This window comes from Cherax quadricarinatus, unplaced genomic scaffold (genome assembly GCF_038502225.1).
Source record: "Cherax quadricarinatus isolate ZL_2023a unplaced genomic scaffold, ASM3850222v1 Contig1997, whole genome shotgun sequence".
In the NCBI taxonomy this organism is placed as follows: domain Eukaryota; kingdom Metazoa; phylum Arthropoda; class Malacostraca; order Decapoda; family Parastacidae; genus Cherax; species Cherax quadricarinatus.
Genome location: NW_027197023.1, coordinates 28,030 through 55,430, shown reverse-complemented (window position 1 = coordinate 55,430; position 27,401 = coordinate 28,030). Strand labels below are relative to the sequence as shown.

Sequence of the window (27,401 nt, the reverse complement as noted above, 5' to 3'; positions counted from 1 at the left end):
TATCCTATTCTCCGTCTTACTCTTAATTCTTTCAATTATAACTCTACCATACACTTTACCAGGTACACTCAACAGACTTATCCCCCTATAATTTTTGCACTCTCTTTTATCCCCTTTGCCTTTATACAAAGGAACTATGCATGCTCTCTGCCAATCCCTAGGTACCTTACCCTCTTCCATACATTTATTAAATAATTGCACCAACCCCTCCAAAACTATATCCCCACCTGCTTTTAACATTTCTATCTTTATCCCATCAATCCCGGCTGCCTTACCCCCTTTCATTTTACCTACTGCCTCACGAACTTCCCCCACACTCACAACTGGCTCTTCCTCACTCCTACAAGATGTTATTCCTCCTTGCCCTATACACGAAATCACAGCTTCCCTATCTTCATCAACATTTAACAATTCCTCAAAATATTCCTTCCATCTTCCCAATACCTCTAACTCTCCATTTAATAACTCTCCTCTCCTATTTTTAACTGACAAATCCATTTGCTCTCTAGGCTTTCTTAACTTGTTAATCTCACTCCAAAACTTTTTCTTATTTTCAACAAAATTTGTTGATAACATCTCACCCACTCTCTCATTTGCTCTCTTTTTACATTGCTTCACCACTCTCTTAACTTCTCTCTTTTTCTCCATATACTCTTCCCTCCTTGCATCACTTCTACTTTGTAAAAACTTCTCATATTTACACCGCACATTGCCCTTAGACAGGACATCTCCACTGCCTCCAACCGTCTCCTCGCTGCTGCATTTACCACCCAAGCTTCACATCCATATAAGAGTGTTGGTACTACTATACTTTCATACATTCCCTTCTTTGCCTCCATAGATAACGTTTTTTATTACCCACATATACCTCAACGCACCACTCACCTTTTTTCCCTCATCAATTCTATGATTCACCTCATCCTTCATAAATCCATCCGCTGACACGTCAACTCCCAAGTATCTGAAAACATTCACTTCTTCCATACTCCTCCTCCCCAATTTGATATCCAATTTTTCTTTATCTAAATCATTTGATACCCTCATCACCTTACTCTTTTCTATGTTCACTTTCAACTTTCTACCTTTACACACATTCTCAAACTCATCCACTAACCTTTGCAATTTTTCTTTAGAATCTCCCATAAGCACAGTATCATCAGCAAAAAGTAACTGTGTCAATTCCCATTTTGAATTTGATTCCCCATAATTTAATCCCACCCCTCTCCCGAACACCCTAGCATTTACTTCTTTTACAACCCCATCTATAAATATATTAAACAACCATGGTGACATTACACATCCCTGTCTAAGACCTACTTTTACCGGGAAGTATTCTCCCTCTCTTCTACACACCCTAACCTGGGCCTCACTATCCTCATAAAAGCTCTTTACAGCATTTAGTAACTTACCACCTATTCCATAAACTTGCAACATCTGCCACATTGCTCCTCTATCCACTCTATCATATGCCTTTTCTAAATCCATAAATGCAATAAAAACTTCCCTACCTTTATCTAAATACTGTTCACATATATGCTTCAATGTAAACACTTGATCTACACATCCCCTACCCACTCTGAAACCTCCTTGTTCGTCCGCAATTCTACATTCTGTCTTACCTCTAATTCTTTCAATTATAACCCTACCGTATACTTTTCCTGGTATACTCAGTAAACTTATTCCTCTATAATTTTTACAATCTCTTTTGTCCCCTTTCCCTTTATATAAAGGGACTATACATGCTCTCCGCCAATCCCTAGGTACCTTCCCCTCTTTCATACATTTGTTAAACAAAAGTACCAACCACTCCAACACTATATCCCCCCCTGCTTTTAACATTTCTGTCATGATCCCATCAGTTCCAGCTGCTTTACCCCCTTTCATTCTACGTAATGCCTCACGTACCTCCACCACACTTACAGTCTGCTCTTCTTCACTCCTAAAAGATGGTATACCTCCCTGGCCAGTGCATGAAATTACCGCCTCCCTTTCTTCCTTAACATTTAAAAGTTCCTCAAAATATTCTCGCCATCTACCTAATACCTCCCTCTCCCCATCTACTAACTCCCCTACTCTGTTTTTAACTGACAAATCCATACTTTCCCTAGGCTTTCTTAACTTGTTTAACTCACTCCAAAATTTTTTCTTATTTTCATTAAAATTTCTTGACAGTGCCTCTCCCACTCTTTCATCTGCTCTCCTTTTGCACTCTCTCACCACTCTCTTCACCTTTCTTTTACTCTCCATATACTCTGCTCTTCTTATAACACTTCTGCTTTGTAAAAACCTCTCGTAAGCTACCTTTTTCTCTTTTATCACACCCTTTACTTCATCATTCCACCAATCACTCCTCTTTCCTCCTGCCCCCACCCTCCTATAACCACAAACTTCTGCCCCACATTCTAATACTGCATTTTTAAAACTATTCCAACCCTCTTCAACCCCCCCACTACTCATCTTTGCACTAGCCCACCTTTCTGCCAATAGTCGCTTATATCTCGCCCGAACTTCCTCCTCCCTTAGTTTATACACTTTCACCTCCCTCTTACTTGTTGTTGCCACCTTCCTCTTTTCCCATCTACCTCTTACTCTAACTGTAGCTACAACTAAATAATGATCCGATATATCAGGTAGTAGGTAGTAGGTTGGTAGACAGCAACCACCCAGGGAAGTACTACCGTCCTGCCAGATGACTGTGAAACAAAAACCTGTAACTGTTTTGCATGATGGTAGGATTGCTGGTTTCTTTTTCTGTCTCATAAACACGCTAAGATAACAGGGATATCTTGCTACTCCTACTTACACTTTGGTCACACTTCATAGACACGCACATGCATATATATATATATACATACATCTAGGTTTTTCTCCTTTTTCTAAATAGCTCTTGTTCTTTTTATTTCTTCTATTGTCCATGGGGAAGTGGAAAAGAATCTTTCCTCCGTAAGCCATGCGTGTCGTATGAGGCGACTAAAATGCCGGGAGCAATGGGCTAGTAACCCCTTCTCCTGTATACAATTACTAAAAAAGAGAAGAAGAAAAACTTTATAAAACTGGGTTGCTTAAATGTGCGTGGATGTAGTGCGGATGACAAGAAACAGATGATTGCTGATGTTATGAATGAAAAGAAGTTGGATGTCCTGGCCCTAAGCGAAACAAAGCTGAAGGGGGTAGGAGAGTTTCAGTGGGGGGAAATAAATGGGATTAAATCTGGAGTATCTGAGAGAGTTAGAGCAAAGGAAGGGGTAGCAGTAATGTTAAATGATCAGTTATGGAAGGAGAAAAGAGAATATGAATGTGTAAATTCAAGAATTATGTGGATTAAAGTAAAGGTTGGATGCGAGAAGTGGGTCATAATAAGCGTGTATGCACCTGGAGAAGAGAGGAATGCAGAGGAGAGAGAGAGATTTTGGGAGATGTTAAGTGAATGTATAGGAGCCTTTGAACCAAGTGAGAGAGTAATTGTGGTAGGGGACTTGAATGCTAAAGTAGGAGAAACTTTTAGAGAGGGTGTGGTAGGTAAGTTTGGGGTGCCAGGTGTAAATGATAATGGGAGCCCTTTGATTGAACTTTGTATAGAAAGGGGTTTAGTTATAGGTAATACATATTTTAAGAAAAAGAGGATAAATAAGTATACACGATATGATGTAGGGCGAAATGACAGTAGTTTGTTGGATTATGTATTGGTAGATAAAAGACTGTTGAGTAGACTTCAGGATGTACATGTTTATAGAGGGGCCACAGATATATCAGATCACTTTCTAGTTGTAGCTACACTGAGAGTAAAAGGTAGATGGGATACAAGGAGAATAGAAGCATCAGGGAAGAGAGAGGTAAAGGTTTATAAACTAAAAGAGGAGGCAGTTAGGGTAAGATATAAACAGCTATTGGAGGATAGATGGGCTAATGAGAGCATAGGCAATGGGGTCGAAGAGGTATGGGGTAGGTTTAAAAATGTAGTGTTAGAGTGTTCAGCAGAAGTTTGTGGTTACAGGAAAGTGGGTGCAGGAGGGAAGAGGAGCGATTGGTGGAATGATGATGTAAAGAGAGTAGTAAGGGAGAAAAAGTTAGCATATGAGAAGTTTTTACAAAGTAGAAGTGATGCAAGGAGGGAAGAGTATATGGAGAAAAAGAGAGAAGTTAAGAGAGTGGTGAAGCAATGTAAAAAGAGAGCAAATGAGAGAGTGGGTGAGATGTTATCAACAAATTTTGTTGAAAATAAGAAAAAGTTTTGGAGTGAGATTAACAAGTTAAGAAAGCCTAGAGAACAAATGGATTTGTCAGTTAAAAATAGGAGAGGAGAGTTATTAAATGGAGAGTTAGAGGTATTGGGAAGATGGAAGGAATATTTTGAGGAATTGTTAAATGTTGATGAAGATAGGGAAGCTGTGATTTCGTGTATAGGGCAAGGAGGAATAACATCTTGTAGGAGTGAGGAAGAGTCAGTTGTGAGTGTGGGGGAAGTTCGTGAGGCAGTAGGTAAAATGAAAGGGGGTAAGGCAGCCGGGATTGATGGGATAAAGATAGAAATGTTAAAAGCAGGTGGGGATATAGTTTTGGAGTGGTTGGTGCAATTATTTAATAAATGTATGGAAGAGGGTAAGGTACCTAGGGATTGGCAGAGAGCATGCATAGTTCCTTTGTATAAAGGCAAAGGGGATAAAAGAGAGTGCAAAAATTATAGGGGGATAAGTCTGTTGAGTGTACCTGGTAAAGTGTATGGTAGAGTTATAATTGAAAGAATTAAGAGTAAGACGGAGAATAGGATAGCAGATGAACAAGGAGGCTTTAGGAAAGGTAGGGGGTGTGTGGACCAGGTGTTTACAGTGAAACATATAAGTGAACAGTATTTAGATAAGGCTAAAGAGGTCTTTGTGGCATTTATGGATTTGGAAAAGGCGTATGACAGGGTGGATAGGGGGGCAATGTGGCAGATGTTGCAAGTGTATGGTGTAGGAGGTAGGTTACTGAAAGCAGTGAAGAGTTTTTACGAGGATAGTGAGGCTCAAGTTAGAGTATGTAGGAAAGAGGGGAATTTTTTCCCAGTAAAAGTAGGCCTTAGACAAGGATGTGTGATGTCACCGTGGTTGTTTAATATATTTATAGATGGGGTTGTAAGAGAAGTAAATGCGAGGGTCTTGGCAAGAGGCGTGGAGTTAAAAGATAAAGAATCACACACAAAGTGGGAGTTGTCACAGCTGCTCTTTGCTGATGACACTGTGCTCTTGGGAGATTCTGAAGAGAAGTTGCAGAGATTGGTGGATGAATTTGGTAGGGTGTGCAAAAGAAGAAAATTAAAGGTGAATACAGGAAAGAGTAAGGTTATGAGGATAACAAAAAGATTAGGTGATGAAAGATTGAATATCAGATTGGAGGGAGAGAGTATGGAGGAGGTGAACGTATTCAGATATTTGGGAGTGGACGTGTCAGCGGATGGGTCTATGAAAGATGAGGTGAATCATAGAATTGATGAGGGAAAAAGAGTGAGTGGTGCACTTAGGAGTCTGTGGAGACAAAGAACTTTGTCCTTGGAGGCAAAGAGGGGAATGTATGAGAGTATAGTTTTACCAACGCTCTTATATGGGTGTGAAGCGTGGGTGATGAATGTTGCAGCGAGGAGAAGGCTGGAGGCAGTGGAGATGTCATGTCTGAGGGCAATGTGTGGTGTGAATATAATGCAGAGAATTCGTAGTTTGGAAGTTAGGAGGAGGTGCGGGATTACCAAAACTGTTGTCCAGAGGGCTGAGGAAGGGTTGTTGAGGTGGTTCGGACATGTAGAGAGAATGGAGCGAAACAGAATGACTTCAAGAGTGTATCAGTCTGTAGTGGAAGGAAGGCGGGGTAGGGGTCGGCCTAGGAAGGGTTGGAGGGAGGGGGTAAAGGAGGTTTTGTGTGCGAGGGGCTTGGACTTCCAGCAGGCATGCGTGAGCGTGTTTGATAGGAGTGAATGGAGACAAATGGTTTTTAATACTTGACGTGCTGTTGGAGTGTGAGCAAAGTAACATTTATGAAGGGATTCAGGGAAACCGGCAGGCCGGACTTGAGTCCTGGAGATGGGAAGTACAGTGCCTGCACTCTGAAGGAGGGGTGTTAATGTTGCAGTTTAAAAACTGTAGTGTAAAGCACCCTTCTGGCAAGACAGTGATGGAGTGAATGATGGTGAAAGTTTTTCTTTTTCGGGCCACCCTGCCTTGGTGGGAATCGGCCGGTGTGATAATAAAAAAAAAATAAAATAATAATAATAAAATATCAGTTGCCCCTCTATAAACATGTACATCCTGGAGCCTACCCATCAACCTTTTATCCACCAATACATAATCTAACAAACTACTTTCATTACGTGCTACATCATACCTTGTATATTTATTTATCCTCTTTTTCATAAAATATGTATTACTTATTACCAAATTTCTTTCTACACATAGCTCAATTAAAGGCTCCCCATTTACATTTACCCCTGGCACCCCAAAATTACCTACTACTCCCTCCATAACATTTTTACCCACTTTAGCATTGAAATCCCCAACCACCATTACTCTCACACTTGATTCAAAACTCCCCACGCATTCACTCAACATTTCCCAGAATCTCTCTCTCTCCTCTACACTTCTCTCTTCTCCAGGTGCATACACGCTTACTATAACCCACTTTTCACATCCAATCTTTATTTTACTCCACATAATCCTTGAATTTATACATTTGTAGTCCCTCTTTTCCTGCCATAGCTTATCCTTCAACATTATTGCTACTCCTTCTTTAGCTCTAACTCTATTTGAAACCCCTGACCTAATCCCATTTATTCCTCTCCATTGAAACTCTCCCACCCCCTTCAGCTTTGTTTCACTTAAAGCCAGGACATCCAGTTTCTTCTCATTCATAACATCCACAATCATCTCTTTCTTATCATTTGCACAACATCCACGCACATTCAGACTTCCCACTTTGACAATTTTCTTCTTCTTATTCTTTTTAGTAATCTTTACAGGAAAAGGGGTTACTAGCCCATTGTTCCCGGCATTTTAGTTGACTTTTACAACACGCATGGCTTACGGAGGAAAGATTCTTATTCCACTTCCCCATGGATATAAAAGGAAAAGTAATAAGACCAAGAACTATTAAGATAAAATCAAAGAAAACTCAGATGAGTGTGTATAAATAAACGTGTACATGTATGTGTAGTGTGACCTAAGTGTAAGTAGAAGTAGCAAGACGTACCTGTAATCTTGCATATTTATGAGACAGACAAAAGACACCAGCAATCCTACCATCATGTAAAACAATTACAGGCTTTCGTTTTACACTCACTTGGCAGGACGGTAGTACCTCCCTGGGTGGTTGCTGTCTACCAACCTACTACCTATGAAGAATAGCTTAAGGATCTAGTAAATCCAGTTAGCACATTTTTCAATAAGCTTCTAGAGCCAGTTCTGTTCTTATGTTGTGAGTGATCTGTCAAAAGTTAATACAGACTATTTTGTCTGTATATAAACTGTTTCCCTATTCACCACACAAAGGGTTCAAACCAATGGCACAACATTCCTACCTCATTTTAGTAATAAGGTAAAATAATGAATAATTAAAATTTACCACTCTATAACCTGACTATAAACTATGTTGAATTTACCACTCTATAACCTGTCTATAAACTATGTTGAATTAACCACTCTATAACCTGTCTATAAACTATGTTGAATTAACCACTCTATAACCTATGTTGAAGAATCCATAATCATATTTTACCTATCTTTTTAAAATTAGATACATTATTATTAGTATTAGATTCCATAATAATTATTTATTTCTATTATAAACAGATAACTGAATGAGTTTTAACAATCAGTAGTCTGTGACAACTTAACAACACTTTATAAAATGAAAATCACACATTGTAACCAATGCTAAGACATAAAAATTTGATTTGTATTTGTACTAGCATGCCATGGATTCCAGACCTCTGTGTGGTGACTTATTTACACTCATATCATTACAGTATATCAAGTCATTTCACTGTTATGCCTCTACACTTGCTAAAGGCTGAGAGAACTGTAAAGTAGTGGTAGCAGTACAGATAAAATTTTATATATATGTAGTGATTCACTAGTGATATACAGAGTATTTTAGTCAAATTAAGCACAGTGAAGATATACAACAACCAAAATTATATTGGAATATGATAATACAATGGTAGAGAATACAGATAGTATGGAAATATGATGCGCAATACAGGTTATGGTAATTTATTGCGAAGACAGTTTATCAACCGGAGACTATGCAGTCATCTGCGGAGGATGAAATGTCTTAATAATAAAATGCCATAACCTGCATTGTGTGCACTATTTACATTCTTAATGAAATATGACTGTCACTATATTATGAAGATATGATGTGTAAGAACTGGAGACAGAGCCCAAGTCTTTGCATTTGCAAGTCCAGGATTGTACCAACTTTTGAAGCACATTTGTAAATCCAGGATTGTACTGACTTTATACACACATTTGGATACCATTGGTATATATGCATAACTGCAAATACAGGGCTACAAATTTAGCCCACAGTGCTCCTTATATTTTTATTTTTTTTTTTATTAACACACTGGCCGATTCCCACCAAGGCAGGGTGGCCCAAAAAAGAAAAACTTTCACCATCATTCACTCCATCACTGTCTTGCCAGTTTCAAAAACATATTACTTTTAGTTCTCCATGGAGAAGTGGAAGAGAATCTTTCTGCTGTAAGATATGTGGGAGACAGCCAGTGTGTTGAAAAACAAAAACAGTGAAACTAACCTACAGGCAAAGATACAAGCCTGATAGGAGTTAAACTGTAACTTGTGCAAGTAGAATGTGATGAAAGACTGAGGCTTCTGTTCTGGTACAGAAGCATCGATGACAGGAAGAAAAAGACCTTCAATCTTCCACAGCTCAGACATAATTATTCCATGACACTCACTCTGAAATATTGGAAAATGACGTTAGTTAAGTACTAAAAAATATTCATTAATGAAATATAATAAGAAGCTATTTTAATTTAAAATGAATTTTTGCAAAATATGCGAGACTAAAATTTCTTAATTTCTTAGTAGTTTATTTATCTTAATTCACAAAACTTAATATATGCACAGCTGATGACATGACCTAATTCAAGCAAGGCAATAATAGTAGTAGCAATGAAGAAGTGGTAGAAGTGGAGTATTGTGGGCCCCTTAGTTCTTCTGCAGTGCTCCTTTTCTTGTCCTTCAACAATGACCACGACATGCCACCTGCTCCTCCTCCATCCTCTCTGCTGCTGGAGCCGCCATCACCGCCTCCCGCCTCAATTCACTCCAATTTCTGTCTCCTGTGTCACTACCACTACTTGCCTTACTTAACTAATTCAAGATATCAAAATATGTAATACACAGCTGTGTTATCTTTGCTATACTAATCTTATAAAGTGGAAATTATTATTAGCACTAGGTTGATACACACAATTAGAACAAAAATTATTTTTGAGAAATAATTCCCTGTCAGACACATTTTAGGAAAAACGAAGGTGACAGTGCTGCTCATGGTAGGAAGATGATTTATGCGTTAAAAAATAATAAAATAAATGAAAAAAATTTACTAATGAACAGCTAAGTTTGCTTTTCAACACACCAGCCAAAGCAGGTTGACCCAAAAAAGAAACAAACAGTTTTATAAAAAAAATTTCTTCTTATTACATTTAGTAATTTATAGAGGAGGAGAAGGGGTTACTAGCCCCTTGCTACTGGCATCTTAGTCACCTCTTATGACATGCATGGCTTATGGAGGAGGGATTCTTTTTCTACTTCCCCATGGATAAAATAGATTATTTTATCCCCATGGATAAAATAGATTAGTTACTAAGTTTTTACAAAGTAGAAGTGATGCAAGGAGGGAAGAGTATATGGAGAAAAAGAGAGAGGTTAAGAGAGTGGTGAAGCAATGTAAAAAGAGAGCAAATGAGAGAGTGGGTGAGATGTTATCAACAAATTTTGTTGAAAATAAGAAAAAGTTTTGGAGTGAGATTAACAAGTTAAGAAAGCCTAGAGAACAAATGGATTTGTCAGTTAAAAATAGGAGAGGAGAGTTATTAAATGGAGAGTTAGAGGTATTGGGAAGATGGAAGGAATATTTTGAGGAATTGTTAAATGTTGATGAAGATAGGGAAGCTGTGATTTCGTGTATAGGGCAAGGAGGAATAACATCTTGTAGGAGTGAGGAAGAGCCAGTTGTGAGTGTGGGGGAAGTTCGTGAGGCAGTAGGTAAAATGAAAGGGGGTAAGGCAGCCGGGATTGATGGGATAAAGATAGAAATGTTAAAAGCAGGTGGGGATATAGTTTTGGAGTGGTTGGTGCAATTGTTTAATAAATGTATGGAAGAGGGTAAGGTACCTAGGGATTGGCAGAGAGCATGCATAGTTCCTTTGTATAAAGGCAAAGGGGATAAAAGAGAGTGCAAAAATTATAGGGGGATAAGTCTGTTGAGTGTACCTGGTAAAGTGTATGGTAGAGTTATAATTGAAAGAATTAAGAGTAAGACGGAGAATAGGATAGCAGATGAACAAGGAGGCTTTAGGAAAGGTAGGGGGTGTGTGGACCAGGTGTTTACAGTGAAACATATAAGTGAACAGTATTTAGATAAGGCTAAAGAGGTCTTTGTGGCATTTATGGATTTGGAAAAGGCGTATGACAGGGTGGATAGGGGGGCAATGTGGCAGATGTTGCAAGTGTATGGTGTAGGAGGTAGGTTACTGAAAGCAGTGAAGAGTTTTTACGAGGATAGTGAGGCTCAAGTTAGAGTATGTAGGAAAGAGGGAAATTTTTTCCCAGTAAAAGTAGGCCTTAGACAAGGATGTGTGATGTCACCGTGGTTGTTTAATATATTTATAGATGGGGTTGTAAGAGAAGTAAATGCGAGGGTCTTGGCAAGAGGCGTGGAGTTAAAAGATAAAGAATCACACACAAAGTGGGAGTTGTCACAGCTGCTCTTTGCTGATGACACTGTGCTCTTGGGAGATTCTGAAGAGAAGTTGCAGAGATTGGTGGATGAATTTGGTAGGGTGTGCAAAAGAAGAAAATTAAAGGTGAATACAGGAAAGAGTAAGGTTATGAGGATAACAAAAAGATTAGGTGATGAAAGATTGAATATCAGATTGGAGGGAGAGAGTATGGAGGAGGTGAACGTATTCAGATATTTGGGAGTGGACGTGTCAGCGGATGGGTCTATGAAAGATGAGGTGAATCATAGAATTGATGAGGGAAAAAGAGTGAGTGGTGCACTTAGGAGTCTGTGGAGACAAAGAACTTTGTCCTTGGAGGCAAAGAGGGGAATGTATGAGAGTATAGTTTTACCAACGCTCTTATATGGGTGTGAAGCGTGGGTGATGAATGTTGCAGCGAGGAGAAGGCTGGAGGCAGTGGAGATGTCATGTCTGAGGGCAATGTGTGGTGTGAATATAATGCAGAGAATTCGTAGTTTGGAAGTTAGGAGGAGGTGCGGGATTACCAAAACTGTTGTCCAGAGGGCTGAGGAAGGGTTGTTGAGGTGGTTCGGACATGTAGAGAGAATGGAGCGAAACAGAATGACTTCAAGAGTGTATCAGTCTGTAGTGGAAGGAAGGCGGGGTAGGGGTCGGCCTAGGAAGGGTTGGAGGGAGGGGGTAAAGGAGGTTTTGTGTGCGAGGGGCTTGGACTTCCAGCAGGCATGCGTGAGCGTGTTTGATAGGAGTGAATGGAGACAAATGGTTTTTAATACTTGACGTGCTGTTGGAGTGTGAGCAAAGTAACATTTATGAAGGGATTCAGGGAAACCGGCAGGCCGGACTTGAGTCCTGGAGATGGGAAGTACAGTGCCTGCACTCTGAAGGAGGGGTGTTAATGTTGCAGTTTAGAAACTGTAGTGTAAAGCACCCTTCTGGCAAGACAGTGATGGAGTGAATGATGGTGAAAGTTTTTCTTTTTCGGGCCACCCTGCCTTGGTGGGAATCGGCCGGTATGATAATAAATAAATAAATAATTTATCAAAGCAGTGAAAAGAGGTAGGGACTATTTGCAGGTTACAGAAAAGTTCTGTTTTCTATGAGAGGAGTTTCATTTTTACCATGGGTATTATTTTCCAAGATCAGATATCCCAAATAATAAGGAATTTATCTTTGGGCATGGACAGAGGACAAGTACAAGGGACATGAATGAAGCTCTTTCCTGACAAACAAATCATATTTTACAAAAGGTGCCTAATTGTTACACAATTAGGAGACATTTAACACATTTTTGAAATGCCCTTAGTTATGAAGAACATTTTGAGCAAATCAAAACCAAAACTAAAGACCACCAGATATTATATAATTATAAACTAGACGAAGTTGGATTATTTGAATGCTAAGTTCAGTATATTGTAATAAAATTGTCTGAAGATAAAATTATTAAATATAATTATTATTTTAAGTAACAAAACTCTGTATATTAAAGCAGCAATGCTGAAATAAAGAGATATTAATACTGTTCATAGATATATTGACAATTATTGTAGTATTGGTACACTGGCATAACTCTGACAAGACAGTGATGGAGTGAGTGGTGATGAAAGCGTTTCTTCATTTTCAGGTCACCTTCCCTTGTGGGAAACAGCCTATGTTTTAAAAAAAAATTAATGTATATTTAGGGTAGAAATACAGAGGTTACAATAAGTGGATGATTATAATATATTGATTCCAGTGCTAAGTGGAATCAAGATAAAGATGTTGCTTTAGATATACAGTGGACCCCCGCTTAACGATCACCTCCCAATGCGACCAATTATGTAAGTGTATTTATGTAAGTGCGTTTGTACGTGTATGTTTGGGGGTCTGAAATGGACTAATCTACATCACAATATTCCTTATGGGAACAAATTCGGTCAGTACTGGCACCTGAACATACTTCTGGAATGAAAAAATGTCGTTAACCGGGGGTCCACTGTATTTGACTTATCTGATACATCTTTCTTTCTTTCAACACACCGGCCATATCCCACCGAGGCGGGGTGGCCCAAAAGAAAAAAACCAAAGTTTCTCCTTTCAAATTTAGTAATATATACAGGAGAAGGGGTTACTAGCCCCTTGCTCCAGGCATTTTAGTCGCCTCTTACAATACGCATGGCCTACGGAGGAAGAATTCTGTTCCACTTCCCCATGGAGATAAGAGGAAATAAACAAGAACAAGAACTAGAAAGAAAATAGAAGAAAACCCAGAGGGGTATGTATATATACGCTTGTACATGTATGTGTAGTGTGACCTGAGTGTAAGTAGAAGTAGCAAGACGTACCTGAAATTTTGCATGTTCATGAGACAGAAAAAAGGACACCAGCAATCCTACCATCATGTAAAACAATTACAGGCTTTCGTTTTACACTCACTTGGCAGGACGGTAGTACCTCCCTGGGCGGTTGCTGTCTACCAACCTACTACCTAGGATCTGATACATACTGTCCTTAATACCTGTACTCCCTAGAAGGGAGGATTTAGGTGGTCCTTGTCCGAGGACACTCATTCAACAGCTGCTTTGCTATTTTTTTTTTTTTTCTATTTTAGTAACTGATACATAAAATGATGTTACTAGCATTTTAGTTGCCTTTTGTGAAGTGTTTATGAATACAGGATTGTAATCCACTGCCTGGTGGAATAAAAGTGCCCACAGTAGTAGCTGTGATATTTTCACAACACCTTCATTGTGCTTGCCTAAATCTAGTCATCTATATGTGGTTACTAGGGTCGAGGCCTAGCTCCTAGGCAAGTGGGCCCTATCATACCTATTCTTGAAACTATGTACAAAGAAACCCACAACACAAATACTACTACACCAAATTACAATAACCAGCCCAGTGAAATAAAAAAAGAGAAAAAGTATGCAGATTTAAAAAAATGCGGTACTGTACGTCTTAATTATTTATTAATATCATCAGAGAATTGCCAATGTCACTCACTTGCTCATCAGGAAGCTCATCATGTTGACCAATCCTAAGTGTATGCAATAGGTGGGTGAAGAATGCACACTGCAGGGTGATGCTCGAAGACACCAGTGACACAAACTGAGAGAGACAATACGGTCGCGTTTTCCTTATACTCTTCTCAGGGGTAGAGGTGATGCACAATTTCTGTACAGTTTCAATTATTTTTTCTGTCACCTGTGGACATATATTTACATTAATATTCTTCTTCTTCTTCTTTCAACAAACCGGCCGTATCCCACCGAGGCAGGTTGGCCCAAAAAGAAAAACAAAAGTTTCTCTTTTTAAATTTAGTAATTTATACAGGAGAAGGGGTTACTAGCCCCTTGCTCCCGGCATTTTAGTTGCCTCTTACAACACGCATGGCTTACGGAGGAAGAATTCTGTTCCACTTCCCCATGGAGATAAGAGGAAATAAACAAGAACAAGAACTAGAAAGAAAATAGAAGAAAACCCAGAGGGGTGTGTGTATATATATGCTTGTACATGTATGTGTAGTGTGACCTAAGTGTAAGTAGAAGTAGCAAGGCATACCTGAAATCTTGCATGTTTATGAGACAGACAAAAGACACCAGCAATCCTACCATCATGTAAAACAATTACAGGCTTTCGTTTTACACTCATTTGGCAGTACGGTAGTGCCTCCCTGGGCGGTTGCTGTCTACCAACCTACTACCTAGGTTACATTAATATTATTATTATTATTGTTAGTTTTTAAACATGCTAGCCATCTCCCACCAAAGCAGGGTGACCTGAAAAAGAAACGCTTTCACCCGTGGACACAATATTAGACACAAAAATCTCTATGAAATTCCCCGTATCAGGTTAAATCTTTTCAAAAACTCACTGTACACAAAAGGACCCAAAATCTGGAACTCTCTGCCAGAAATCTCCAGAACCACTGGCTCAGCTTGCATTTTTAAAACTACAGTTAAAAAAAACCTTATCTCCTTAACCTAACATAGCGCACCATAAATAAATATATAAAAACCATACATGCATTTGCTCAATATCATGAACATAGGTAAAACATTATAATCAATAAATACATGTACTTACTCTCAATATATGTAATCCTCTCAAATTTTAATCAGTTCACAAATAACCCGCACATAAAAGAGAGAAGCTTACGACGACGTTTCGGTCCGACTTGGACCATTGACAAAGTCACAGTGTGACTTTGTCAATGGTCCAAGTCGGACCGAAACGTCGTCGTAAGCTTCTCTCTTTTATGTGCGGGTTATTTGTGTATCGTTCCAGTCACGGTATTGTGCCTTTTTGTTATTTAATCATTTCATTATGTCCACCTTAGGTTAATAATCAAAACTGTAATTCTTCTCTACCAAACTTATTAAAGCCATATAGCATGAACTAACAGAATATTCAATTTTCTTGTATTAACTGTAACTCACCTAATGACCATATGTATAATTATTGCACTGTTATTGCCTTATTAATCTTCAAAGTTAGTCTTAAGTTTTCCCAAAATGCTCTGCATACAAAGGGGCTTTTGGCGTGTACACCCAACTGTTACACTCCTTAGTATAAACATGTATCATGCTAAAATAAAAATTATTATTATTAACCCGTAAACTGTCCAAACGTATATATACGTTTTTTCAACATTTGAAAGTATGTAAAAAAGTAGATCTTTTTGTTTTTTTACTTATGAAAATGCGTAAAAAACTTTGATCTACTGGTTTTTTTTGTTATATTTGAAAATATGTAAAAAAAAACATAGATCTACTTTTGTAGCACTACACATGTGAACGTAGATCTGCTTGGACCGTTTACAGGTTAATATCATTCACACTATCAGTCTTATCAGAGGCGTGCAGATACGACAGTTTAGACGTCACTAAAAAGTAAATAACCCAAGCTCGTCCTTTAGAGTGCAGGTATTATACTCCCCACCTCCAGGATTTAAGTTCAGCTAACCAATTTCCCTGAATCCCTTTACAAAACATTGTTATTGTTATTGTATTATTAATTATACCCTATATCATTATACATACCTGATAAGATACCAGTTTTGTATTGAATTTTCTTGCATCTAGGGATAAATATTTAATATGTCTTAGTTTAGAATCTGATAACTTCATTATTTCTTCAATCTTGTGTGAAATTCGAGAGAGAGTCGGGAGCATCGCAGATAACGAGGTTTTATCTCTATCCTGGCAGCTTGTGGCTTCTTTAATTAAGTCCTGGAGCTGATGAGAGAGCTCTGTGACAGGATCTTCAATAATAATGTCTTCTTTAACATCAATAAATACACCTGAAAGAGAATGGAAGATGAAATATAATGCACATTCATTTACCACACTGTCATCATCATGCAATGCTCACACACACACACACACACACACACACACACACACACACACACACACACACACACACACACACACACACACACACACACACACACACACACACGTGACACTGGAGGACAGGAGAGATAGGGAGGATATGATAACAACACATAAAATACTGAGAGGAATTGACAAGGTGGGCAGAGACAGGATGTTCCGGAGATGGGACACAATTGGAAGTTGAAGACTCAGATGAATCACAGGGATGTTAGGAAGTATTTCTTCAGTCACAGAGTTGTCAGGAACTGGAATAGTCTGGGAAGTAATGTAGTGAAGGAAGGAACCATACATAGCTTTAAGAAGAGGTATGATACAGCTCATGGAGCAAGAAGAGTGACCTAGTAGCAGCCAGGGAAGAGGTGGGTCCAAGAGATGTGAATCAACCCCTGCAACCACAACTAGGTGAGTACACATATGTTGAAGTCTTGCCAGAGGGGTCCTGATACTCTAGTTCAAAACTGCAAATATCCCACCCCTCCCTCAGTATAAGAAATTCTTCATATTAACTCAAAAAGACAAATATTACAACTCAATACTGCATGTTCGAACTGATGAACTCCAAACGAGAGTTGAAATCGAATGTACCAGGCCAATTGGCAGGACTCCTATTACCCCTAGTGGGTTATTAATCCAGCATAACCCAAGTAAGTCAAATCTAATCGCTTACTTCCACTGGAGTCCTCTGGTCCTCTTTCCTGAGGATGTGACCTACAAGGATAAGTAATACCCAGATACTTATTTACTAGGTGAACAAGGGCAGAAAGTACAAGGAGACCTTTCCCTACTGTGTCTTGACTTGCCTGGGATTGAACCAAAGCTTTTTCAGTTGAGAGCTGAATACACACCACTGAAACAGGTGGCAAAATTGTTCATAAAAAAGGCTCAACTTACAAAATATACTGTGCGTTAGTTCAGGCAAAAGAAATTCTTTGTACTAAATTCATTTAGGATTCTTAACTAACTGATGCCTTTTTTTTATGATGTGAATATGAAGATGTACAGACACAGATGTGATAATTAATATTGCTTCCTCTTCAAGAAGAATGTAATAAGGATTAAAAATACATCTTGACAATATTTAACATTAAAAATATTAACCTGCTATGAGTTCATTGAAATGTAATGACATCTAAATCATATCTTACACCTACTTTCTACTATTTAGACAAATATCTCAGAACTTACCAAATACCTCTATCTTTAGTTATATTTTTTAATATTATGTAAGATGAACTTAAAAACTGGATTGAATTCTGCAAAGCAATGGCCAGATGGAAATTTTTTTTTAATGCACCAGCCATCTTTTGCTGAGGTAGAAAGACCAAACAAAAGATGAAACACACACTAAACACACATGAAACACATACAAAACACCCATGAAACACATACAAAACACCCATGAAACACATACAAAACACATATGAAATGCACATGAAACAAAAAAATGCACGAAACACACGTTGTACTGCCAGAAGTGTGCCGACATCATAGCTCAGATGGCCATATTAAACAAAACCATCTGAAAATGTTTAATGCCAGTTTCCATATAATCAGTGATCTACAGTATATCTTTGCTATAATGAACAAATAGGGGAGACTGTCTAAGTGCCCATTAAATCAGAATAATGCATAAAAATAGCAAAAAAATATACTAACGTACTCTATGCGTATCAATGTACTGTACACACAACTGACAGATACATTGCAATAAACATGGAAAAATTTATTTTTTTTTTTTATTATCACACCGGCCGATTCCCACCAAGGCAGGGTGGCCCGAAAAAGAAAAACTTTCACCATCATTCACTCCATCACTGTCTTGCCAGAAGGGTGCTTTACACTACAGTTTTTAAACTGCAACATTAACACCCCTCCTTCAGAGTGCAGGCACTGTACTTCCCATCTCCAGGACTCAAGTCCGGCCTGCCGGTTTCCCTGAATCCCTTCATAAATGTTACTTTGCTCACACTCCAACAGCACGTCAAGTATTAAAAACCATTTGTCTCCATTCACTCCTATCAAACACGCTCACGCATGCCTGCTGGAAGTCCAAGCCCCTCGCACACAAAACCTCCTTTACCCCCTCCCTCCAACCCTTCCTAGGCCGACCCCTACCCCGCCTTCCTTCCACTACAGACTGATACACTCTTGAAGTCATTCTGTTTCGCTCCATTCTCTCTACATGTCCGAACCACCTCAACAACCCTTCCTCAGCCCTCTGGACAACAGTTTTGGTAATCCCACACCTCCTCCTAACTTCCAAACTACGAATTCTCTGCATTATATTCACACCACACATTGCCCTCAGACATGACATCTCCACTGCCTCCAGCCTTCTCCTCGCTGCAACATTCATCACCCACGCTTCACACCCATATAAGAGCGTTGGTAAAAGTATACTCTCATACATTCCCCTCTTTGCCTCCAAGGACAAAGTTCTTTGTCTCCACAGACTCCTAAGTGCACCACTCACTCTTTTTCCCTCATCAATTCTATGATTCACCTCATCTTTCATAGACCCATCCGCTGACACGTCCACTCCCAAATATCTGAATACGTTCACCTCCTCCATACTCTCTCCCTCCAATCTGATATTCAATCTTTCATCACCTAATCTTTTTGTTATCCTCATAACCTTACTCTTTCCTGTATTCACCTTTAATTTTCTTCTTTTGCACACCCTACCAAATTCATCCACCAATCTCTGCAATTTTCTTCAGAATCTCCCAAGAGCACAGTGTCATCAGCAAAGAGCAGCTGTGACAACTCCCACTTTGTGTGTGATTCTTTATCTTTTAACTCCACGCCTCTTGCCAAGACCCTCGCATTTACTTCTCTTACAACCCCATCTATAAATATATTAAACAACCACGGTGACATCACACATCCTTGTCTAAGGCCTACTTTTACTGGGAAAAAATTTCCTTCTTTCCTACATACTCTAACTTGAGCCTCACTATCCTCGTAAAAACTCTTCACTGCTTTCAGTAACCTACCTCCTACACCATACACTTGCAACATCTGCCACATTGCCCCCCTATCCACCCTGTCATACGCCTTTTCCAAATCCATAAATGCCACAAAGACCTCTTTAGCCTTATCTAAATACTGTTCACTTATATGTTTCACTGTAAACACCTGGTCCACACACCCCCTACCTTTCCTAAAGCCTCCTTGTTCATCTGCTATCCTATTCTCCGTCTTACTCTTAATTCTTTCAATTATAACTCTACCATACACTTTACCAGGTACACTCAACAGACTTATCCCCCTATAATTTTTGCACTCTCTTTTATCCCCTTTGCCTTTATACAAAGGAACTATGCATGCTCTCTGCCAATCCCTAGGTACCTTACCCTCTTCCATACATTTATTAAATAATTGCACCAACCACTCCAAAACTATATCCCCACCTGCTTTTAACATTTCTATCTTTATCCCATCAATCCCGGCTGCCTTACCCCCTTTCATTTTACCTACTGCCTCACGAACTTCCCCCACACTCACAACTGGCTCTTCCTCACTCCTACAAGATGTTATTCCTCCTTGCCCTATACACGAAATCACAGCTTCCCTATCTTCATCAACATTTAACAATTCCTCAAAATATTCCTTCCATCTTCCCAATACCTCTAACTCTCCATTTAATAACTCTCCTCTCCTATTTTTAACTGACAAATCCATTTGTTCTCTAGGCTTTCTTAACTTGTTAATCTCACTCCAAAACTTTTTCTTATTTTCAACGAAATTTGTTGATAACATCTCACCCACTCTCTCATTTGCTCTCTTTTTACATTGCTTCACCACTCTCTTAACTTCTCTCTTTTTCTCCATATACTCTTCCCTCCTTGCATCACTTCTACTTTGTAAAAACTTCTCATATGCTAACTTTTTCTCCCTTACTACTCTCTTTACATCATCATTCCACCAATCGCTTCTCTTCCCTCCTGCACCCACTTTCCTGTAACCACAAACTTCTGCTGAACACTCTAACACTACATTTTTAAACCTACCCCATACCTCTTCGACCCCATTGCCTATGCTCTCATTAGCCCATCTATCCTCCAATAGCTGTTTATATCTTACCCTAACTGCCTCCTCTTTTAGTTTATAAACCTTCACCTCTCTCTTCCCTGATGCTTCTATTCTCCTTGTATCCCATCTACCTTTTACTCTCAGTGTAGCTACAACTAGAAAGTGATCTGATATATCTGTGGCCCCTCTATAAACATGTACATCCTGAAGTCTACTCAACAGTCTTTTATCTATCAATACATAATCCAACAAACTACTGTCATTTCGCCCTACATCATATCGTGTATACTTATTTATCCTCTTTTTCTTAAAATATGTATTACCTATAACTAAACCCCTTTCTATACAAAGTTCAATCAAAGGGCTCCCATTATCATTTACACCTGGCACCCCAAACTTACCTACCACACCCTCTCTAAAAGTTTCTCCTACTTTAGCATTCAAGTCCCCTACCACAATTACTCTCTCACTTGGTTCAAAGGCTCCTATACATTCACTTAACATCTCCCAAAATCTCTCTCTCTCCTCTGCATTCCTCTCTTCTCCAGGTGCATACACGCTTATTATGACCCACTTCTCGCATCCAACCTTTACTTTAATCCACATAATTCTTGAATTTACACATTCATATTCTCTTTTCTCCTTCCATAACTGATCATTTAACATTACTGCTGGAAAAATGAAGGATTTAATAATGCAATCTAGCTAGTGAATTTTGCCCATAATATCGAGAGTTCACTGTACAGCTAAGTGTAAAAGCAATTGAAAACAGATGTTCACAATACTTACCTGTCATCTTGCAGGTTTATAAGATGAAAAGAAAGGAGCAACAGTCATCACTTGAACAAGAAGACAAGAGAGCAGGCAGTTACCTTGGGAAAGATTCTGACTGCTGCTAGAGTGCAAACACTTAACGTACTGGAGTGTCCTAAACAGCCAAATTATAAAATTATTTTCAATTGTAATAACTTCTTCTTACCTGTTAACAAGTCTGAGGCTTCCTTCTGACAAGCTTCAACATAATAATTGAACATGTTAGATGGAATTTTTCCTGTGGAATGGAGGGCAGAAATCAGCTTTGCTCGAGAATCTGGAACATCTGGTAAAGGCCTGCGAAGGATTATCACTATTATTATTATTATTATTATTTCTTTAGCATACCAGCCATCTTCCACCAATATAGGGTGACCTAAATAGAAAAACTAAAGGTTTTCTTTTTACATTTAGTAAATTACACTGGAGTAAGGTGATGAGGGCATCAAACGATTCAGATAAGGAAAAACTGGATATCAGATTGGAGGGCAGGACTGATGGACTGAACACTTTAACTCCAGGCTGAGGGACTGATTGCCTAAAATGCCTCCTCTTCTTCCACCTTTTCTTCACTGGACTGAAGAAGCTACTGGCTGGCAAAACGTTTCCAGAATAAAGATACGCAAATGTTGCACAAGTTCTTCATTTATCAACGTGTCAGTTTTCTAAACTATTAATTCAAAAGAATTAAATAATTCACATGTACCTGGGTGCTAGTAAAGCAGGCAGGAAGGACGAGCGAAAGTACGGGTTACGGAATATTGATGCTTCTGTGACGAAATTTGGTATTTTACCAGTTTGACTGAAGTGATTCACTGCAGCCTCTACCTCATCAGCCACCTGCAACATAAACATAAAAAAAATGTGATTATCTACTTGAATCTAAAAGAACGGAGCTATACTTGTGGTGTTTTATCTTCAGTTCTCATAGCTACAGCAACAGACATATGCTCATGGCATTCTGCCTTCTGGCAAAGACCTACTCTAATAGTTTTAATTTTATTTTATATTCTCAGTGAGATGAAAGTAATAACATTTGTTAAACTTATGACACATTAAAGATAACAGCTGCAAGTCTTCCAACCTTTCAAATGACCCCAGAAAAATGTACCTGCTGCTATAGAACTTTCACATACAGGTTTTAAATTAGAAAGCTGTGATCATTTCAACAGAGGTGCAAACACACACAAATCTTTCTTTCTTTCAACACACCGGCCGTATCCCACTGAGGCGGGGTGGCTCAAAAGGAAAAATGAAAGTTTCTCCTTTTACATTTAGTAATATATACAGGAGAAGGGGTTACTAGCCCCTTGCTCCTGGCATTTTAGTCGCCTCTTACAACACACATGGCTTACGGAGGAAGAATTCTGTTCCACTTCCCCATGGAGGTAAGAGGAAATAAACAAGAACAAGAACTAGTAAGAAAATAGAAGAAAACCCAGAGGGGTGTGTGTATATATATGCTTGTACATGTATATGTAGTGTGACCTAAGTGTAAGTAGAAGTAGCAAGACGTACCTGAAACCTTGCATGTTTATGAGACAGAAAAATAGACACCAGCAATCCTACCATCATGTAAAACAATTACAGGCTTTCGTTTTACACTCACTTGGCAGGACGGTAGTACCTCCCTGGGCGGTTGCTGTCTACCAACCTACTACCTAGAACACATATAAATACAAAGAATAATAAAAGCAATGCCATAACTGGAAAAATTTTCAAATAATCTGCACTTAGGAGAGGAAGCTTGTGTTGAGTCATAACTGAGAGAGAAAAAAAAAAAGCTGAAAATAACAGAAGGCAGGTCAAGAGAATGGACCCCAACCTATCTTCTGATCTCTGCTTTTTCTCTCTCAGTTGTGACTTGACAATGACCCAAGATGGACTGAAATATCATTATAAACTTCTTTACTTGAGTCTGGGTTATTTGTGAGAAGTAAAGACTCACTGTACTTAAGGCATGAGTTGACAGATGACTTGAGTCTATGTGCTGTGTGTCCTTCAGTTCTTGAAGTCTTGCTCTGGCTAAGTAACAATACTCTCTCAAAACCTAAGAGAGAATTAAATGATAATTATAAGATACTACAGAATTGGAAACATAAACACATGCAGTTTAATGTGATCACACACAGATCTGTGTGTGACTTGAAAAAGCCCACTGTGTGGGTGAAACGTTGTCAATAAAGCAGTGGTTCCCAAACTGGGGGTAAATTACCCCCTGGGGGTAATTTAACCATTTTTGGGGGGTAATGGAGGGGTGACAGAAAAAAAGTTATGAATTCTGAAAATCAAGAAAACAATGCGGTACCCGGTATGAGGATTATTGTTAACTTTGTCTTAGTATATAAAGTTGTAAAGTAAACCTATTATAAGTAAGTAATAAAGTTAAACCAAATAACAATAAACATCAAAAACTAATATACAGTATTAGAAAAGAAGAAATATATAGCTAAGTGTGTGGAAACCCAAAAGTATTTTGACAAGTATGCTTCAGGACAAAAGTCACTCAGTAGCCCAGATCGACCTGTCCAGTACACGTCACTCACTTCCTGAGGCTGCCTCTATTTCACACTGTCAGTTTATCTGTGAGCATCAGGCGAGGTAGACATAAGCTGGTATGTATGTGTACTGCCCTGTGCAGTATATAGTTAGTATTTACCCACTGTTACTGTGAATTTGTAGCTATTATTAATTTTATATATAATGTATGTGTGGTTCTTACGTTTTCAATGGTTTTGCTAGGATTAGCAGAGTATGCGAGGCTGTATACGTTCACATTTAGCCATATATATCAATAATAACAACATTTTGTGAAAGGGGTTACATGCTTTATGTGGCATGTTAAATTGGGTAACAAGCTGAAAAAGTTTGGGAACCACTGCAATAAAGGATCACATTAAACTGCATATGTGTTTATGTTTCCATTGTGTCAGTATTTTATACCATTTATTTTCATACTACAGAATTACCATAAATTACACAAAGATTGTGTAAAACTGCCCAGCAAAGCTGCTTTCAAAAGCATGAATGTATGGTAATGCTAAAGAGACCACAAAATGTGGAAATAGATAATAAATACAAAATCCACAGGGGTAGTTGAATGATAGCTCTAGGCCTTTCTTGTTGCAATCAACACATCATCGGGCACAAAAATGAGTAGGAAGTCCAGATAGAATCTACCTGGACTTCTTACTCATTTCTGCAACATTGCAAGCTTCTGATGATGTGTTGATTGCAACACAAAAGGCCTAGGGCTATCATTTAACTCCCTCTGTGGTTATTTCACATCTTTCATTGTTCATCTGCCATTATTAGATAATGAATATTACTCAGAAATATGAAGAACACTTAAGTTCGCTGAAAGAAAGAAACACCGTATAGATTTCCTAATTAAAATTGTAACAAAATACTGAAGGTTGTTATAAAACAACATTATTATTATTATTATTATTCTTTTCAACAAACCAGCTGTCTCCCACCAAGGTAGGGTGACCTAAAATGAAAATCCAAAGTTTTTCTTTTAAATTTTAGTAATTTATACAGAAGAAGGGGTTACTGGTCCCTTGTTCTATTATTATTATATTAAAAAAGAAGCTAAACTCGAATGAGTTACACAGAGCTTATAAAGCAACAAAAAATGAAGATTACCTCCTGACATCCCTTCGGTACAAAGATCTGATTTGTGAGGTGAGCACGAAGGCAGTAAGCTGGCTCATGGGGTACCAGCTCTGTCAAGAAGTGGATCTGAAAGATAGTTTACATAATCATACCTACAGATTCACCCTTTTGTTTTATCTGCTAATCCATAACACTAACAGCTTGTGGAGAAGCCTTTTAATGGTCATTCATTTTAGTCTGTTGTTTCAACAGCTTGCTTAGATCTACTCAGAAAAACTAAATAAATCAATAAGTCTTACAAATTAACTAATACTTTTACTTAATTTGAAGTGAAAAAATTTTCTGAACAATAAACAATACTGTACAATGCAACAGAGAGGGTATGACTTATCCTATGAAGAATAAAAGTCACAACACCATGGCTGGAACAATCTCGTGACTGAAACAATTCGCAACTAAGCCACAAATTGGATATAAAATTAAACTGTTATGGCCCATCCTGGACTGTTATCAAGTAGTGATTTCACATGTTCCAAGAAGGATTAATCCAATAAATAGTACCAAACTGACCAAGAAAGTGAAAGCCTGCTTGTTTGGTACAGGACTTCCCGACTCTGTTGCAAAGAGTGTGTTGAACCACTGAGAGTAAGATGGGAAGATGTGACGTCCCTCCTGGCCAGCATGTCTAGCAAACAGGAACCCTATGATCAGCGAATCCATCTCCTGCTCCTCACACCCACGACGAATGTTGCGCTCTATCATCCCTGGCAAAGACAGTAAGCACACGCTAAATTTCAGAGAGGAAAATATTTTAGGATTATTAAAACTGTCTTACATTTTCATGATTTAGTTTTTCTAACATACATTGCTTTTCACAAAGGCAATGGAACTCAGAAACAGAAAACACATTCCCAGTTATTCACTCCTTAGTTGCCTATAAACCCAATGCAAGACAGCAATTAAATGAATGACGGAGAATGTGTTTCCTCTTATTTTCAGGTCCCCCTACCTCAGTGGGATATGGCCATTATTAAAAAAAAAATCACAGTTTTTAAGGGTATACATACATACTAACATATGAAAATATCATGAACAGGCGATACAAGATACAAAACAACTATGGGGGGAGTTGAATGACAGGTCTAGGCATTTCATGTTGCAATCAACACATCATCAGGAGCTTGCAATGATGCAGAAAAGAGGAGGAGGTTCAGGTAAATACAGTCACAGGGAACATCCTTGCTGGAGTGAGGTAGAAGGAAGGGAGGCAGCAGGCCTGCTGTCTCCCTTCCCTCTGCTGAACCTATAGGCATGACCTACTTCCACCTGTGGATCTGTCCACTGTGATATTGCCTACACCTGCTTCACCTCACACTTTTTTTTTTTTTTTTTTTTTCAACAAGTCGGTCGTCTCCCACCGAGGCAGGGTGACCCACAAAAAAGAAAGAAAATCCCCAAAAAGAAAATACTTTCATCATCATTCAACACTTTCACCACACTCACACATTATCACTGCTTTTGCAGAGGTGCTCAGAATATAACAGTTTAGAAGTATATACGTATAGAGATACACAACATATCCCTCCAAACTGCCAATATCCCAAACCCCTCCTTTAAAGTGCAGGCATTGTACTTCCCATTTCCAGGACTCAAGTCCGACTACATCTACATCTACAGTATATAAGCCACTTCTTCGTGCATATGCTGCATTCTTTTCAAGATTGATGGATTGATTACATTAATTCCAGGCTGAGGGACTTATTACCTCAAACTCCTTCTGATTTTCATCATTATTCTTTGTATAGGGTTGATGAAGCCACTGCGTGGTGAAACATTTCCTCAACATACTCAAGTGTTACATATGTCTAATTTATCAACTTGTCAGTTTTCTGAACCATTTGTCTATATTCCCAATAATTAATTTAGAGAAAACATACTGTATGTGAGTACCACACCATATCAAGGTCAATGATTAGTCAGCTGTAGAGAGCTGAACTCTGTAATAAGAAGTTAGTATTGAACAGCTATCTGCCCAAATAAAAAAAATATTTAAGGTTCGGTAACATAAATTTGTCATTTGATTATTCTTTATAAAATATTAAATTAAAGTGAAAGTATTATATCATATTTTATCTCTTAAGTTAATTCCCATTAAAAAGTTAATATCTAATTACATCTAACCTTTGAGAATGGCAACAGTTGCCCGATGACAGTTGAGTGCTGTGGCAACAAGTGTGAGGACACACGCCCAGTTAACCTCTTCATTATTAACCACCATCTCCAGTGTACTTAAAGCTGCTTCATAACCAAGTGCCACAAGCAACTGAAAGTCAACAAAGCGACCAATGAGCAAAACCAATGAAAAATAAGCAGTTATTAATATACAGTAGGGCCCCACTTTACAGCATTTTGTCTTATGGCATTCCGCTAATATGGACATTTCAAATTATGACCAAAACTCTCTATACAGCTCCCCCCACCTGACTTTTAATACAGTCACTGCTGGCCATATACTAATGTGTAGATATTATTCAGGGTTATACAGTACATGAGGAACAGAAAGTAATCAAGTTTGATCC

At 38.6% G+C, this 27,401-nt stretch overlaps 1 protein-coding gene across 2 annotated transcripts in view; it reads right to left on the bottom strand.

The window, feature by feature from the left end:
* Positions 1 to 27,401, bottom strand: part of LOC128698218 (uncharacterized) — a gene marked incomplete at its 3' end in the record, with an annotated part of 62,762 nt that overhangs the window by 10,632 nt on the left and 24,729 nt on the right. For both annotated transcript variants that reach the window (XM_070081227.1, XM_070081228.1), the window contains 9 exon segments: positions 8,785 to 8,948; positions 13,961 to 14,161; positions 16,000 to 16,259; positions 21,371 to 21,501; positions 21,911 to 22,044; positions 23,153 to 23,254; positions 24,853 to 24,948; positions 25,393 to 25,586; positions 27,004 to 27,145. In XM_070081227.1, coding sequence (XP_069937328.1) covers positions 8,785 to 8,948; positions 13,961 to 14,161; positions 16,000 to 16,259; positions 21,371 to 21,501; positions 21,911 to 22,044; positions 23,153 to 23,254; positions 24,853 to 24,948; positions 25,393 to 25,586; positions 27,004 to 27,145 — 1,424 coding nt within the window.